The following is a 16,072-nucleotide window of genomic DNA, read 5'->3' as shown; positions in this document are numbered from 1 at the left end:
CTTTACATAATCCTGAGTTTTAAGTCTTTACGTTAAGAACTGAGTTATTTACGGAGGGTTTAGTATGTGTGTTTTATTTCAGAAAATCATAGAAAATCACAGAAATCTCGCAGAGCTCCGCAGCACACTTTAAAAAGATTCGTATGAACACCCTGCAACTGGATCTGTAACCGTTGAAAAAAAAAAAAACACCTATTTGTGAACATCACCAATTTGTCATTGTTCCGTTTCTCTTAAATGACGATAGATAAATGGCTGGTTCTTTTTATTGACACTGGAGGCTCCTTGACTTTGACCTGAAGTGGAAAAATAATTTCTCTATTTCCATTTTGGACCTTTAATCCCAGAAAAATGGCCATAACTCAAAAACCGTTGAGGCCTAGACGCCATCTTGTTCGGCGCCAACTGCCCATTATGCCAAACCTACGCTCACCAAGTTTCGGCTTCGAAATATTTTCCGTTTTCGAGATAAGGCCCCGTCGTGATTCGTGATGTTTTGCCAAATTGCCATATGATTCCGTATGCCCTCTTGTGGGAATTTCCGGGATAGCGGAAAAATGGTCCAAAACGTGTTTATTTTATGAAACGGAAACCGAATGTCCGACAAAGTTCATTTGATGACTTCCCGGTAGGTCCGGCCCTACCGCACGGCCCGACGCCGACCGCCAATTTTACAAACGTTTTCGGACGTCTAGTAAGGGGCCGTACATTTGCAATATGGACTTTCTCACTAACCATACACGAAATGCCAAAATGTTCCCTTAATGTATGTTAACATTCATATATTTTACAAGCAAAGCTGTAATAAAGTTGAGAAATAAAGGTCTTCACTACTCATCAGTACAAAACATTGTTTAGATGCTTTTCAGACAACGCGGTTTAGAGTCGTTTGATGCAGCATACGTTCCGGTCCAATGATACGCTGCAGGGACCACTCAGTGATAACAAGCATGTGATCATACGCGCCAGAATCTCCAATAAGTGTTAAATTGGGTGGAGATCTGGTAACAGACCACACATGGCTCACATTGTTTTTAAGCATTGTGACCACGCGACCTATGGATGGGGGCATAGCCACGGTAGCCAAAGTAAATGGCCTGCCAAGCATGGTAGGTTGCTAATTACTCAGAAACCACACCTGTGGAATAACACTTGTTTAGGCCCAAAAACAACATGTTACCCATTAATGATGAGATTCCACCGGGGTCGGGAGTCATGTTGAGGGTGGCCCAGCAGTGGTCAAGCACCAGCGCTACCTTGGGATCAGAGGACGTAGTCAGCTCCACCTCAAAGTGCAGAGGCCGTCTCAGGTACCTCACCACTGGATAGTCCTCCTCCTGGTGGAACGTGTTATACGATATGTCTGGAACACAGAACAAGACAACTGGGGGTCGTGTTCAGTGGGCACCATCTGAACTTGTCCATTAAGAAATGCTCGTTTATCATACATATCCTGTTGTGCCCCAATGAACACAAGCCATTTATAGCCAACACTACCCAACCCCCACCAGACGCTTCTGACAAATTCCCAAATCAGCTCCTCACCGTTACTCCATAGCCACACCTGTAGATCTCAGAAAGCAAGAGTAATATATCATAAGGCTTAGCTTTTTGGGAATGGTTTTGTAAAGGAGACCTTCCAAGATTATTTTAGAGGCTAGGGGTCAAGTTAATTCTGAATTTGTGCACGCTTACCCTGAGGGAGTCTTATTCTGACCATTAGTCGACCCGTCCCAGTCTCTGCAAAAGGCTCGTTGTCACGCGGCCTGGTCAGGAAGGCCAATGTGCGAGTGATGTTGGCCACATAGTAGCAGGAAACCTTTAACCTAAAAAGAGGGATGTAAGCAACTTCAATAGGGGAAACTTCAAGCAGTGGAGTGGACAATGGTAGTAGAGGCACATTTTCCCTCCCCGTTCTCATACAGCATGAATTGTTGATAAACTATGTAGTAGAGGGGAATTGCTTATTACAGCCTGCAGAAGCAAACAGTCCGTAAATACACAGTACCCATCACCTCAGGGTAATAGTAATTTTACCTTCCTGGTGGTGCCACAGGAGTTCACAGTGAAGTGGAAGTAGGCGAAGCGATCGTCGCTGTAGGTGGGACCACAGGCGGGGGTCGCTCAGGGTCAGCTGACCGGGGTTCAGACCTGGAACAGAATCCACCTTCACCGCCAGCGCAGTCATTTTTCCGTTAGAGAAACACTCTTGGAGGTGGGGGCGCAAAAGACAGGTAGCCAGCAGACCTGGGTTCTGTATTTTACACTTATTGAGCTTGCCGAGCACATTAGAACCAATGGAATAGCACCAAAAGTGCAAACCATGCCCATCTGGCACTACTATTAGATTCACGGTATTTGCAAGGAACCCAGGTTTGGTAACCATGTTAAACGACTATTTATCGGAAGTAATTGTTTGAGAAGCAACCAGTCAGCGTTTTGAGGAAGCTGCAAGCCAGGGAAAAGTATTTGATGGTCATGTTGTTGTAAGGATTCAACAGAGCCACATCCAGTCTGCTCCTGACAGAGGACGAGTGAACCGACTGGGAACCAATGTGAGAGTTCATTAGTCCAATATTGTATGCATGTATACAGGGTAAGGAAAGCGAGGCTAGCTGCAGCAATTTAGGTTAACATGTTTTGGGAGAGCGTCGTACCTCAAACACTGCGTCCGGCGAAGAGAAGGGCAACGTGATGGTGAAGTCTGTGTCGCCCTCTGTTAAATACTGTTGAGCAAACTCATGGTTAAGCAGCCGCTCACCAACCAAGACCACAAAAAAGGGCTCTTGGTTCCTGTAGTCCACAGTGATGTGGAAGTTCTCCTGATCACAGTTGCCAGTGACTGAGGGTAGCACTACAAGGACAAACAGGGTTGTGTTCATTAATTAAGCACAAAAAAATAGGAAGGTACTACTTGAACTTGTCCAAGAAGAAACCCTTGTTTGGATTGCAAAATGTTTTGCTACGGTGGGACTGAATAAACACGATCCTGGCAAATCAGGAACAGGACAACTGGGTCCAAATACTCTAAAGCTTAACATTTTCTTTGTAGAGAGACCGCATAGGAAAACCCTACAGTATGGCTAGTTGGGCTTTCACTGCCAATTTTCTTTCAGGGCAATCATTAACGAGAGGAAACCATTCAACAGTAGTTTGGCGTAGTCCAGAGACATACCAATGTCCAGCAGTACAGCGTCCACAACGGCAGAGTGAGAGAAAGGAGCGTACTCTGGAAAGATGACCAGGCCGTAGATCAGCTGAAGAGTGAAGGTTGTGACACCTTGTTCCGCCCTTCTCTGTAGTGAAGTTAAAAGCATTGGTCAGTATTGTTGTAACAGAACTCTATTCAACATCAAGTGACAACTAAGTACATATGGGGACTATTCAAACAAACTACATACTTTAAGTAATGTTGCCCTCATTCCTCTAAATCAAATGCATACAACTGCCAAAATAATGGAAACACTTGAGTAAATGAGGGATACAAAGTACATTTGTGCCATTATTTATATTTTGTTGGTGGCCCACTTATTATTAGGGCATGTAAAAATCACTGCATGTGGCTTTGCATTTAACAGGAACACACCTCCTTAAAGACCACCGGGTCTGAACACATGAAAGTCTTGTCTGGAGCCAATTAAGAACTGGGCTTATAGGATCTTAAATTATTTCACACTCAACCTGGTGTTGGACAAACAGCCGTGGCATCCACTCGAGTAACCAGCCACTTCTGCTCAAAGAAGATTGAGGTTGAGAGCACCCGCATCGAAACCCCAGCTACCTGTTCAGGGGGCAACCACACCAGGGCCGTGTTCAGTAGGGCACACCGTATTAACAATATGTTGCAGAGTTCAGGTAGGGCCACCGTTTCCAAATGCTTGCTCCACTGAACATGACCCAGTTCAAAGAGGTCAGCTTACATTCTGGAGGTATGTCTCCTCTGCATTATGAAGGCTTCTTAACACCAGCCGTGTTAAGTGTTGGATATTACATAGCCCTTTCTTTGGATCTCATCCACATTCATGACATTCTTGCTAGGACTAAAGACGACTGCTGTCATTTTGTATCCTGAAGCAACAGCCTGTCTCAGGAAATGGAAACATGAATTAAACAAAATTGTCAACGCACATTTTGTTTAGCGCCATCCTGTCATTTTGTAGTGAAATTACAGAAACTGAAATATGGCTACCTCAGCTCCTCTCCGGAAGTTGCCACTCCTTGCTTTCGGGCCCCCAGTGGGCTGTTCGGGGACGGTTTGGATGTCTGGAAGAGTCCTTCTGGCAGACACCTAGAGAAGAAAGGCCATTATTCCCTATGCATTTTCTCCCTCCCATACAATAGGAAATCAAGGGCCAGTTCTCAATCTGTCCACTCGCCTCCTTAAGTGCATTGAGAATAGGCCAAGATTCCTCACCTCTAAAGTTCTCCTATGTGCATTTTGAAGAGGCGAGTGGAATTGAGATAGAGAGTCAAGACCTACGTTGTGTCGCAGAAGAAATTAAAAACTGGACAGTTGTAGCTCTAGACAGATCATTTATACAGGCAGTACGACAAGCGCGACTGTAAACATGTCCATTGGGGCATGCTCTGCTCACTTGCCTCCATGTAGTTGCGGTCGCACAGAATCTCTAGGGAGGTCCAGGGGGTGTAGCTACAGGTTTTTCCCACTCTATACACAGGGTCTTCTGTCATGTAGTTTCCTGGCAGCCTGAACTGCATGACCAAGCTGAACATCTTATCATCCTAAAATGAAGGGGGAAGGGAAAAAAGCCTTCATTATATAGCAAAACACAAAATTCAGGTGACATTCATGCAAGTTATAGACTGTGGCAAAATTGGCTATATGAATGCAGCTGCCACTGTATTGAAGCCACACTACAGGAGAAGAGCTCAATAGTTCACATTACTGCAGTCTGTATCAGAAAGTTGGCTGGCCCTCTGAAAGCCCTCCATAAACTTCTGCTGTACCTTACGTCATCGTTAACTTAGAGGTAAGAGATACCAGACCCAGGGGTGGCTAACAATGGAGATACTTAACTCTGTGGATATCAAAAGGAACTGTTTCGATGTTTCTGGCACCATACTTCTAATAACCTCCATGCGCTAAATTGTATGTATTAGCACCTCTACGGCAACTCAGGCTTATTGAGGACCTTTTTACTGAAGAATGTGTTTTCAATTATTTAATTTTTCCATCTAGTGATACAAAGATACAAGTCAATATTTGCGTATATAGGGCTCATCTGTAAAAGAGCCTGGTCTCAGCATGACTCCATGTCAAAGGTAAATAAAATGACCTTGCTACAGTATGAGTTGCAAATGCAGTGACACTGAAAGGCAAACTGTCCATGTTGAAGTACAAGCCAACACTACAGTTCTTAGGGTTACCATGTTTTGGGAAAAGCAGTTTTGAAGCGAAGCAAAAAAACATGGCATTCCCCATGGGGTCAAATTTAAAGCTGAATCCACACTGAGTAGCAAGGCCAGGCGTCAGGTTTATGATTTGTGTGTCATCTGGAAGGGATGGAGATGGTGTGAACACAATAGTTGACAAGCAATGAATTATGAAAGGAGAGAAAGAGAATCATAAGAGGCAAACTCACTGAAGACAGCATCAACCTCTTCAAAAAGAGGAGCGACACTCAAACGAATAACATTACCAAGGCATTCAGCGTTGAGGTCATCTGGAATAGGAAAGGTTAGTTAAAAAAATAGTCAAACGCTTAGTGCTTATATTTGCAAGGTGCAAAATGCATACTTATAGAAGGTGTCTGTTGTGCTTGTATGCCCACTGCTGACATCAATAGGCAAAACAACCTGTAAGGCATTTGACAAATTATTATGATTGATTAAAAGGAGGAAGAACACAACTCAAATGTTTGCGTCGCATAAGACTCTCCTAGGCCTGCTACTACTTACCCTGAGCTAAGGAAAATAATCATTGTAGAACAGATTTGTTCTGATAAAATACACAGCTGCAGAACCTGATATTTGACCCAAAGTGTGCAGCCTACAGCCCAGGGGTATGCAACTTTTACCCTATGACAAAGGCTTCCCACACTCAGTCACCTGAAGCCCAAAGGGCTGCACATTTTCTTTTTATTCCCCTAGCCCTACAAAGCTGATTCAAATAATCATCCAGCTTTGTTAATCTGAATCAGCTGTGTAGTGTTAGGACAAAAACCTAAATTTAAGTCTACTGTTCAATTTTAGAAGGGTGCTCCGCCCTCTCCGCTTTTATCCATTCATGTCAGGGGCCATGGACCGGTGCACCTCGGCTCAGGTTAATAGAACTCCCTCATTAGCAGCACAACAGCCTTTCACAGGTGAAAAGCATAATTACCCAACCGTCTACAATTGTAGCCCAGACAGAAAGATATTGGCCTCTAATGGCCAAAATGCTGCATTTGCATGCACTTTCACAATTTGAATGTAGTCAACTGGGTGGGACTACCAACTTCATTGGCTGAGCCCTACTGGTGACCCTGTTGAAGTCATGTCCAATCGGGTCATCAGAAGGGCTCAGACAATTGTGAAGAAGAAATGTTACTACTTTAATATGAAGATAGCCTCAATGGCGCTGCCCATGCTGTCACAGACACTATATTGATACAGATACATAGATGAGTCTTTTATCTTCTTATAGCTTCTTATTATCTTCTTGTCCAGAGGTGCCCAAAGTAAACTGCCTGCTACTCAGTCCCAGAAGCTAAGATATACATATTATTAGTATATTTGGATAGAAAACACTCTGAAGTTTCTAAAACCGTTTGAATGATGTCTGTGAGTATAACAGAACACGTATGGCAGGCAAAAACCTGAGAAAAAATCCAACCGGGAAGTGGGAAATCTGAGGTTGGTCGTTTTTCAACTCATTTGGTCATGTTGCACTTCCTAGATGTCAACAGTCTTTAGAACCTTGTTTGATGGTTTTACTGTGAGGTGAGGGTGAATGAGAGGGGAATGAGTCAGAGGTCTGGCAGAATGCCTTGAGCTTGTGACGCTCGTTCACATGAGAGCGAGCTCTGTTCCATCGCAATTCTACAGACAAAGGAATTCTCCGGTTGGAACATTATTGAAGATTTATTTTAATTAACAACATCCTAAAGATTGATTCTATACATCGTTTGACATGTTTCTACGGACTGTAACGGAACTTTTTGACATTTCGTCTGCTCCTAATGAACACGCTTCGTGAGATTGGATTTGTTTACAAAACTCGCTAACAAAAGTAGCTATTTGGACATAAATTGACATTATTGAACAAAACAAACATTTATTGCGGAACTGGGATTCTTGGGAGTGCATCCTGATGAAGATCATCAAAGGTAAGTGAATATTTATAATGTTATTTCTGACTTCTGTTGACTGCACAATATGGCGGATATCTTTTTGGCTTGTTTGGGCTCTGAGCGCCGTACTCAGATTATTGCATGGTTTGCTTTTTCCGTAAAGGTTTTTTGAAATCTGACACAGTGGTTGCATTAAGCAGAAATATATCTTTAATTCTGTGCATAACAATTTTATTTTCATCAACATTTATTATGAGTATTTCTGTAAATTGATGTGGCTCTCTGCAAAATCACCGGATGTTTTTGGAACTACTGAACATAATGCTCCAACGTATACTGAGATTCTTTTGATTTAAATATGAACTTTATCGAACAAAACATACATGTATTGTGTAACATTAAGTCCTATGAGTGTCATCTGATGAAGATCAAAGGTTAGTGATTAATTTTCTCTCTATTTCAGATTTGTGACTCCTCTCTTTGGCTGGAAAAATGACTTTCTGTGACTTGGCTCTGACCTAACATAATCGTTTGTGGTGCTTTCGCCGTAAAGCCTATTTGAAATCGGGCACTGTGGTGGGATTAACAAGAAGTGTATCTTTAAAATGGTGTGAAATACTTGTATGTCTGAGGAATTTTAATTATGAGATTTCTGTTCTTTTGAATTGGCTGTTGTCATATCGATCAGCCCTAAGAAGATTTATCTATCTCTATGAGGCAAGACAATTTTCATTCAGGATTAAAAGGGGACTGCACTTCCTGATTTGGCCTTAGCTGTGTTGGAATACTCGCACTAACTGTTCTGTTTGTGACATTGAGTATTTAGTATGCTTATTGGTCAGAGTATACCTGTATAAATATATCATAGTATACCTGTATGCCTCTGGCCCTTCTTTGGACACTGTGTTAACTAACCTCCAGATGAGCTTCAATGCCATACAACTCTCCTGCCGTGGCCTCCAACTGCTCTTAAATGCAAGTAAAACTAAATGCATGCTCTTCAACCGATCGCTGCCCGCACCTGTCCGCCCATCCAGCATCACTACTCTGGACGGTTCTGACTTAGAATATGTGGACTACAAATACCTAGGTGTCTGGTTAGACTGTAAACTCTCCTTCCAGACTCACATTAAGCATCGCCAATCCAAAAGCCTCATTTACTACCCACCACTGCAACCTATATGCTCTCGTTGGCTGGCCCTCGCTTCATACCCGTCGCCAAACCCACTGGCTCCAGGTCATCTACAAGTCTCTGCTAGGTAAATCCCCGCCTTATCTCAGCTCACTGGTCACCATAGCAGCACCCACCCATAGCACACGCTCCAACAGGTGAATCTCACTGGTCACCCCCAAAGCCAATTTTCCTTTGGCCGCCTTTACTTCCAGTTCTCTGCTGCCAATGACTGGAACAAACTGCAAAAATCACTGAAGCTGGAGACTCAGATCTCCCTCACTAAGCTTTAAGCACCAGCTGTCAGAGCAGCTCACAGATCACTGCACCTGTACATAGCCCATCTGTAAATAGCCCATCCAACTACCTCATCCCCTTGCTGTATTTATTTATTTATCTTGCTCCTTTGCACCCCAGTATCTCTACTTGCACATTCATCTTCTGCACATCTACCATTCCAGTGTTTAATTGCTATATTGTAATTACTTCGCCAGCATGGCCTATTTATTGCCTCACCTCCCTTATCCTTTCCTTATTTGCACACACTGTATATATACTTTTTTTTACCTTATTATTGACTGTGTTTGTTTATTCCATCTGTAACTCTGGGTTGTTGTATGTGTCGAACTGCTTTGCTTTATCTTGGCCAGGTTGCAGTTGTAAATGAGAGCTTGTTCTCAACTAGCCTAACTGGTTAAATGAAGGTGAAATAAAATAGAAATAAAAAAACACTATGGACATATTTAGTATGCCAAATGTTCGAGGATGTCGTACTAAATTCGCCAAAATATGAGGAATACACGATGAGGACACTATTTCCGTACTTTAGGGCCAATAATGCAATTCTTCAGGAAATGGGTGTGGCTTCACATTTCCACATTTGTTGAAAATGGCGGAAAATATGCAGTCGAAGTACAACAAGAGCGGATACAAATTCATTGCTTAAACTAATTATGACAAATATTAAGAAAATGTTGAGCAATGTAATAAAGTAAATACTTTTTAAATAAGTCAACTTACACTTTATATTGGCTGACAATTTGTTAGCTACACTGGTCTTACGAACATAGCGTATCAGTACAGCAGTATGTACCGGTATGTTGTTAGTTAGATACCTAACGTTAGTTGGCTACTTATTATACTGTCAAGTTTTATCTATAACTATAGGCTAACTAACTACCCAATGTTTGACGTGATTATTCCCGTCATTCTGAGCTTAGCTAAATGGTATAGTCATTGTGCGTTCTCAATGGACATTCGGGTGCTTTCGTAAATTCGCTCCTGCTGTCTACTCTGCTCTGAATTTACAAACAGACAACGCTCTGAATTCATGAGCGCATTCTGGAACTCCTGATTGAATTTAAGAACACACCTGAAGTCGTAAAATGTCTAACCAGTAATTTGTTATGCTAGATAGCTAGCAAGAGGTTGCATAGCAACAGCATCAACTTCCGGTAGACAGGTGAAAAGCTAGTACGCGCAATTGAAAGCATACTGTTTGTTTACAGTATACTAAAATGAACTAATAATATATAGTATGCAGTATATACTCATTAAATATGTAGTATACAGTATGTTAGTATGGGTATTCGAGCACAGCTGTTGTTTTTCATCAATGCTCATTAAGAAATGCTAGCGGCCATGACTGAAGGCAAACAAGAATTGTCTTGGGGGTGTGGTTTGATGTGGGTGTTTCTTGGATGTGTTTTTACCATTCAATTGCAATAAACAAGTGCAGTAGTGAATACGTAAGGTAAGCCAGCTTTGCTGTAGAAAACAAAGTTTTGAAGTTAAGGACTTCTCCCGATGAGCATTGATACCAGAGCACGCTCATTTGGACTACAGTTTGAATCACAACGTACCAGATGAGTGCGGAATCTGATTTTGGACATTGAATTATTATTATTTAAAAAATGTGTTCGATCAAAACATTCGGTTTCGGAAGTGAGTGTAGTGGTGCGTTTGGTTGGTGGATCTGCACATCTGTACTGAGGTAGGCTGTGAAGGTAGCCCAGATGAGAGTACGGTCTGAGATGGATGAAGCTGAAAGGATCAGTGATGAGTCTACCTACAAGACTGTACACATTTTTTGGTGGAAAATGTTCGGAAAAGGAGACGAGGGTGGATTTGCCCCAGATGGGGACATAGATGGAAGGGGAGAATCTAGAAGAACAAACAGGCAGGGAGAAGAGGTACAGGAGAACAAAGTAGTAGATTTTTTATCTGAGACAACCAGTAAAATGTTACATCTGATAACGTTGTCAGATGTAAAGTGGTTCTTACTTTTGAAAGTTTTGAGCTTATGCAGCCACCGTTTGTGGTAGATGGCGGCAGATTGTGGTAAATTGCGTCTTGGCTGACACTTAAATAACGTGCCATAGAATTATGCGGAACCACGCAAGATGTGCTGTAGGATGCCGCAACATTTAAGCTCATAGGGTTCCAAAAAAGGAACACAAAAACATACGAAATAGGTTTATTTACCTGTAAACGAACAGTATGCTTTCAGTCGCGTGTACTAGCTCTTCAACTGTCAACCGGAAGTTGATGATGTTGCCATGCAACCTCTTGCTAGATAGTTAGCATAACAAATTACTAGTTAGACATTTTACGACTTCAGGCGTATTCTTCAATTCAATCTGGAGAACCAGATGGGCATGGTTTGCACATTTGGTGCTATTCCATTGGTTCTACTGTGCTCGGCAAGCTCAATTAAGTGCAACAAATACAGAACCCAGGTCTGATGGCTACCTGTCTTTTGCTCCCCCACCTCCAAGAGTGTTTCTCTAACGGAACGATGACTGCGCTGGCGGTGAAGGTGGATTCTGTTCCAGGTCTGAACCCCGGGCAGCTGACCCTGAGCGACCCCGCCTGTGGTCCCACCTACAGCGACGATCGCGTCGCCTACTTCCACTTCACTGTGAACTCCTGTGGCACCACCCGGAAGGTAAAATGACTATTACCCTGAGGTGATGGGTACTGTGTATTTACGGACTGTTTGCTTCTGCAGGCTGTAATAAGTAATTCCCCTCTACTACATAGTTTATCAACAATTCATGCTGTATGAGAACGAAATCTCCTTGCCAGATGAACTTGAGGTGAAGCTGAATGCCACGACGTCTTCAGAGGAGGAATATCAGTAAGTGCATTACGCATCACAATTGTAGCTATTAGCTGTTATAGGGTGGTTTTTTTCCTTCACCAATTGCTCAATACTTTGTATACAGGGAAAATGTGCCTCTACTACCAGTGTGTCCACTCCACTGCTTGAAGTTTCCCCTATTGATGTTGCATATTTCCCCTATTGAAGTTGCATACTCTTTTAAGGTTAAAGGTTTCCTGCTACTATGTGGTCAACATCACTCGCACATTGGCCTTCCTGACCAGGCCGCGTGACAACGAGCCTTTTGCAGAGACTGGGACGGGTCAACTAATGTTCAGAATGAGACTCGTTCAGGGTAAGCGTGCACAAATTCAGAATTTCAACTTGACCCCTAGCCTCTAAAAGAATCTTGGAAGGTCTCCTTTACAGAACCATTCCCAAAAATGTAAGCCTTGTGATATATTACTCTTGCGTTCTGAGATCTACAGGTGTGGCTATGTAGTAACGGTGAGGAGCTGATTTGGGAATTTGTCAGAAGCCTCTGGGGGGGGGGGGTAGTGTTGGCTATAAATGGCTTGTGTTCGTCGGGGCACAACAGGATATTCTAAACAAGCTTTTGTTAATGGACAAGTTCAGATGGTGCCCACTGAACACGACCCCCGGTTGTCTTGTTCTGTGTTCCAGATGCCTCGTATAACACGTTCCACCAGGAGGAGGACTATCCAGTGGTGAGGTACCTGAGACAGCCTTTGCACTTTGAGGTGGAGCTGACCAGGTCCTCTGACCCCAAGGTAGCGCTGGTGCTTGACCACTGCTGGGCCACCCTCAACGAGGACCGCGACTCCCGACTCCGGTGGAATCTCATCATTAATGGGTAACTTGTTTTAGGGCCCAAACAAGTGTTATTCCACAGGTGTGGTTCCTGAGTAATTAGCAACCCATCATGCTTGGCAGGCCATTTACTTTGGCTACCGTGGCTATGCCCCCATCCATAGGTCATGAGTGGTCACAATGGTTTGAGCCATGTGCGGTCTGTCACCAGATCTCCACCCAATTTAACACTTATGGGAGAGTCTGGCGCGTACGATCACATGCTTGTTATCACTGAGTGGTCCCTGCAGCGTACCATTGGAACATGTAAATCTAGTTTATAGAATATGGCAGCCATGTTTGTCAAGTAAGAACTCCCTAATCCCAGAATGCCGTTCACTGCACCCGTTTCCTGAGGTCTTAACTTAGTTTGGCCACTTCAGCATGTGACAAATCTTTGTACTTGTTACAGCGTACACATGACAAGTAGTTTACAGTTAACTAATCAAAAAGCCAATACAACCGTAGCACGAAAGCTAAACATTCAAGACAATGGGGGTACTCCAGTTGAGATCATAAGTCTGACAGACGCTTACGTGATAACCTTTGTTTGGTTAAGCGGTGTTGCTGTAGCAGCTCATGTGATTGCGGAGTTTGCAAAACAAATGGCCACTGGATTGATGCAAATAATCATGATATAATTCTGCCAGGCTGGCATAGGCTACTTTGCAGTTAACATTTGATTGAGAAGGTTTTTGTGGGAAGCCTCTCCTTCTCTACCACAAGAAGGTTATCATTAGCCTCATCGCTAACGGCTACACAAAGTGTAGACATGCGCACGCTCCGCACGCATGCGCACGGAAACTGGGCAGTCCTGTGCAGTTTCTGAAAGTTGCGTGGAAATACGAATCACTGATGCATTTTGTTCATGTCTTATGATTCACTTGGGCAAATGAATGGATTTTCTAACAAGTTGAAGGGATTGAGTTGATTTCCTCCTTAGTTCAAAGCATTTTTGAATATTGTTGAATTTCAGTTTAATGTCTGTATTTCGTGATTCCGTGTGGGCGCGCTGTATTTTATAGCTCTCACACACACACACACACAGCAAGGATGGAGTGACAAAGTGCGGTTGTTACGAATCCCTTTTGGCCCTACAGTCTAGGGGGGATGGTAATGAGACCGTAACATAACTGAAATCTACCGTCAAACTCAGGGTTTATTAATAAACACACGGTAAAGGAGGGAGCAGGAAAAGGGGCTGAGCTGGACCCAAGGAAAGAAACAATAAGTATTAAAAAACACCACTAGGCTAGTCTAGCTTAGGGGTATTTCAACAACAGCTAACTAACTAACCAAAAATACAGTGGGTGGTCCGCCCAGTTCTAACTAGTGTATTTAACAAAGTCTACCTACAGGTAGTGTATGCCCATGGGCGACTTGTCTTGGTTTCCCCTTTTCCCACCAGCAAACACCATAAGCAAAAACAATACTCACAGGTGATGACAAAGTGCTATGAAGGTGCTCAAACAAAAGAGAGGTTAATACACAAAGAGAGAGTGAAACACAGAGACCTACAGACATGGCATTTACAGAGAGATTGAGCTCTAGAGCAAACAACTGATTGGGTTTTTAAACCAAAGGAAAGGAACTGTGATAGGGTAGGAAACAGGAGGAGGTGTGTCTTCTGATTGATGCTTGGATTGGTGACTGATTGGGGAGTGATGATTTTCACCTGTGAGGGGAGAAGGAGAGAAAACGCACACACACACACAGGATACTTGTATCTGTAACAGCGGTGCTTAAAGACACACAGAGCCTGTGACCATGAGAAAAAGTAGGCCCAAAATGAAGCCTGGCCCTAAATGTCATTTGCTTTTGGGTGACAGTGAGAGAACCGTTAGGGTGAGAAGCATAATTGGACCTCAGGTACATTCCTGAGGTCCTCCCGATCTGTGCAAGCCTAACCATGACCGTGTGGCACTAACCCTTAACAGTAAATCAGGGTTTTTTGGTCTCACAGATTACAATGACTTCTCTCCCATTAGGAATACATTGCCTGCTACCCTAAATTCAACTTAGAGCCTATGTGGGTTAATATTGCCTTATGAACCTGTCTTCGATGACAATCCATCAGGCCACTATGAGGTCTACCTGTGTTGATTCTAAGCTTCCTGAAGCAACCGGAAGTGATTAAATTCAGCCTAAAAGTGTTTTGATATACATAACCTGCAATTTTGAAAATCACTGCATTCAACCCTGTGTAGATCAGTCAATTCTAAACATTGTGTCGAAATCTGCACGGAGCCTTCACCGTGCACTGCCACTTTAAGAGTGCATGAGCAGTAAGGAAGGAGGAAATAAAGAGAGCTCGTTCAGCTCTTTGGGGAGGAGCTCTTTGGTGGCGCGACAGTTTGATTGTGTGTGCTGTGCTGCAGAAGTTTTGTTTGTTTTCAGCGTGTGTAGTTTATAGAGTATTTAACTCAATCATCGGTGTAATCGCTCTAGGTCGTGGTTGTTTTCGTTTGGGACCACGGCCGTTATGGATCGCATGGATTAGTAGCAACATTGTTGCGAAGCTTTAACATACAAACCAACAAACCATCGGACAGTCAGACAGTACACTTGCACGCCTGAAGACCACTGCCAAGATCTCTCTTGGAAAGGAAAGACCTTGGATCATTGTTACTCTAACTTCCGCGACGCATATAAGGCCCTGCCCAGCCCCCCTTTCGGAAAAGCTGACCACGACTCCATTTTGTTGATCCCTGCCTACAGACAGAAACTAAAACAAGAGGCTCCCACGCTGAGGTCTGTCCAACGCTGGTCCGACCAAGCTGACTCCACACTCCAAGACTGCTTCCATCACGTGGACTGGGACATGTTTAAGAATTTGCGTCAGATAACAATATTGACGAATATGCTGATTCGGTGTGCGAGTTCATTAGAACGTGCGTTGAAGATGTCGTTCCCATAGCAACGATTAAAACATTCCCTAACCAGAAACCGTGGATTGATGGCAGCATTCGTGTGGAACTGAAAGCGCGAACCACTGCTTTTAATCAAGGCAAGGTGACCGGAAACATGACCGAATACAAACAGTGCAGCTATTCCCTCCGCAAGGCTATCAAACAAGCTAAGCGTCAGTACAGAGACAAAGTAGAATCTCAATTCAACGGCTCAGACACAAGAGGCATGTGGCAGGGTCTACAGTCAATCACGGACTACAGGAAGAAATCCAGCCCAGTCACGGACCAGGATGTCTTGCTCCCAGGCAGACTAAATTACTTTTTTGCCCGCTTTGAGGACAATACAGTGCCACTGACACGGCCTGCAACGAAAACATGCGGTCTCTCCTTCACTGCAGCCGAGGTGAGTAAAACATTTAAACGTGTTAACCCTCGCAAGGCTGCAGGCCCAGACGGCATCCCCAGCCGCGCCCTCAGAGCATGCGCAGACCAGCTGGCCGGTGTGTTTACGGACATATTCAATCAATCCCTATACCAGTCTGCTGTTCCCACATGCTTCAAGAGGGCCACCATTGTTCCTGTTCCCAAGAAAGCTAAGGTAACTGAGCTAAACAACTACCGCCCCGTAGCACTCACATCCGTCATCATGAAGTGCTTTGAGAGACTAGTCAAGGACCATTTCCCCTCCACCCTACCTGACACCCTAGACCCACTCCAATTTGCTTAC

At 43.6% G+C, this 16,072-nt stretch overlaps 1 protein-coding gene and 1 pseudogene across 1 annotated transcript; one reads left to right on the top strand and one right to left on the bottom strand.

Moving 5' to 3' along the window:
- Positions 1-984: 984 nt before the first annotated feature.
- LOC139366849 (zona pellucida sperm-binding protein 4-like) lies at positions 985-4,734 on the bottom strand (annotated as a pseudogene).
- Positions 4,735-11,260: 6,526 nt separating this feature from the next.
- Positions 11,261-12,444, top strand: LOC139366848 (zona pellucida sperm-binding protein 2-like). Its single transcript, XM_071104534.1, has 3 exons — positions 11,261-11,410; positions 11,774-11,921; positions 12,251-12,444. The coding sequence occupies exons 1-3, from the start codon at positions 11,261-11,263 to the stop codon at positions 12,442-12,444; spliced, it is 492 nt and encodes a 163-aa protein (XP_070960635.1).
- Positions 12,445-16,072: the final 3,628 nt, after the last annotated feature.

Source organism: Oncorhynchus clarkii, chromosome 15 (genome assembly GCF_045791955.1).
Source record: "Oncorhynchus clarkii lewisi isolate Uvic-CL-2024 chromosome 15, UVic_Ocla_1.0, whole genome shotgun sequence".
Taxonomy (NCBI): Eukaryota; Metazoa; Chordata; class Actinopteri; order Salmoniformes; family Salmonidae; genus Oncorhynchus; species Oncorhynchus clarkii.
The sequence above is the reverse complement of the archived record's forward strand: the minus strand, read 5'-3'. Positions and strand labels throughout refer to the sequence as shown.

Excerpts from the sequence above, each read along its gene's own strand:
- LOC139366848 (XM_071104534.1), top strand. The coding sequence starts at position 11,261 with ATGACTGCGCTGGCGGTGAAGGTGGATTCTGTTCCAGGTCTGAACCCC. Across the intron at positions 11,411-11,773 it reads CCTGTGGCACCACCCGGAAG|TTGCATACTCTTTTAAGGTT; the intron begins GTAAAATGACTA and ends CCCCTATTGAAG. Across the intron at positions 11,922-12,250 it reads CAGAATGAGACTCGTTCAGG|ATGCCTCGTATAACACGTTC; the intron begins GTAAGCGTGCAC and ends TCTGTGTTCCAG.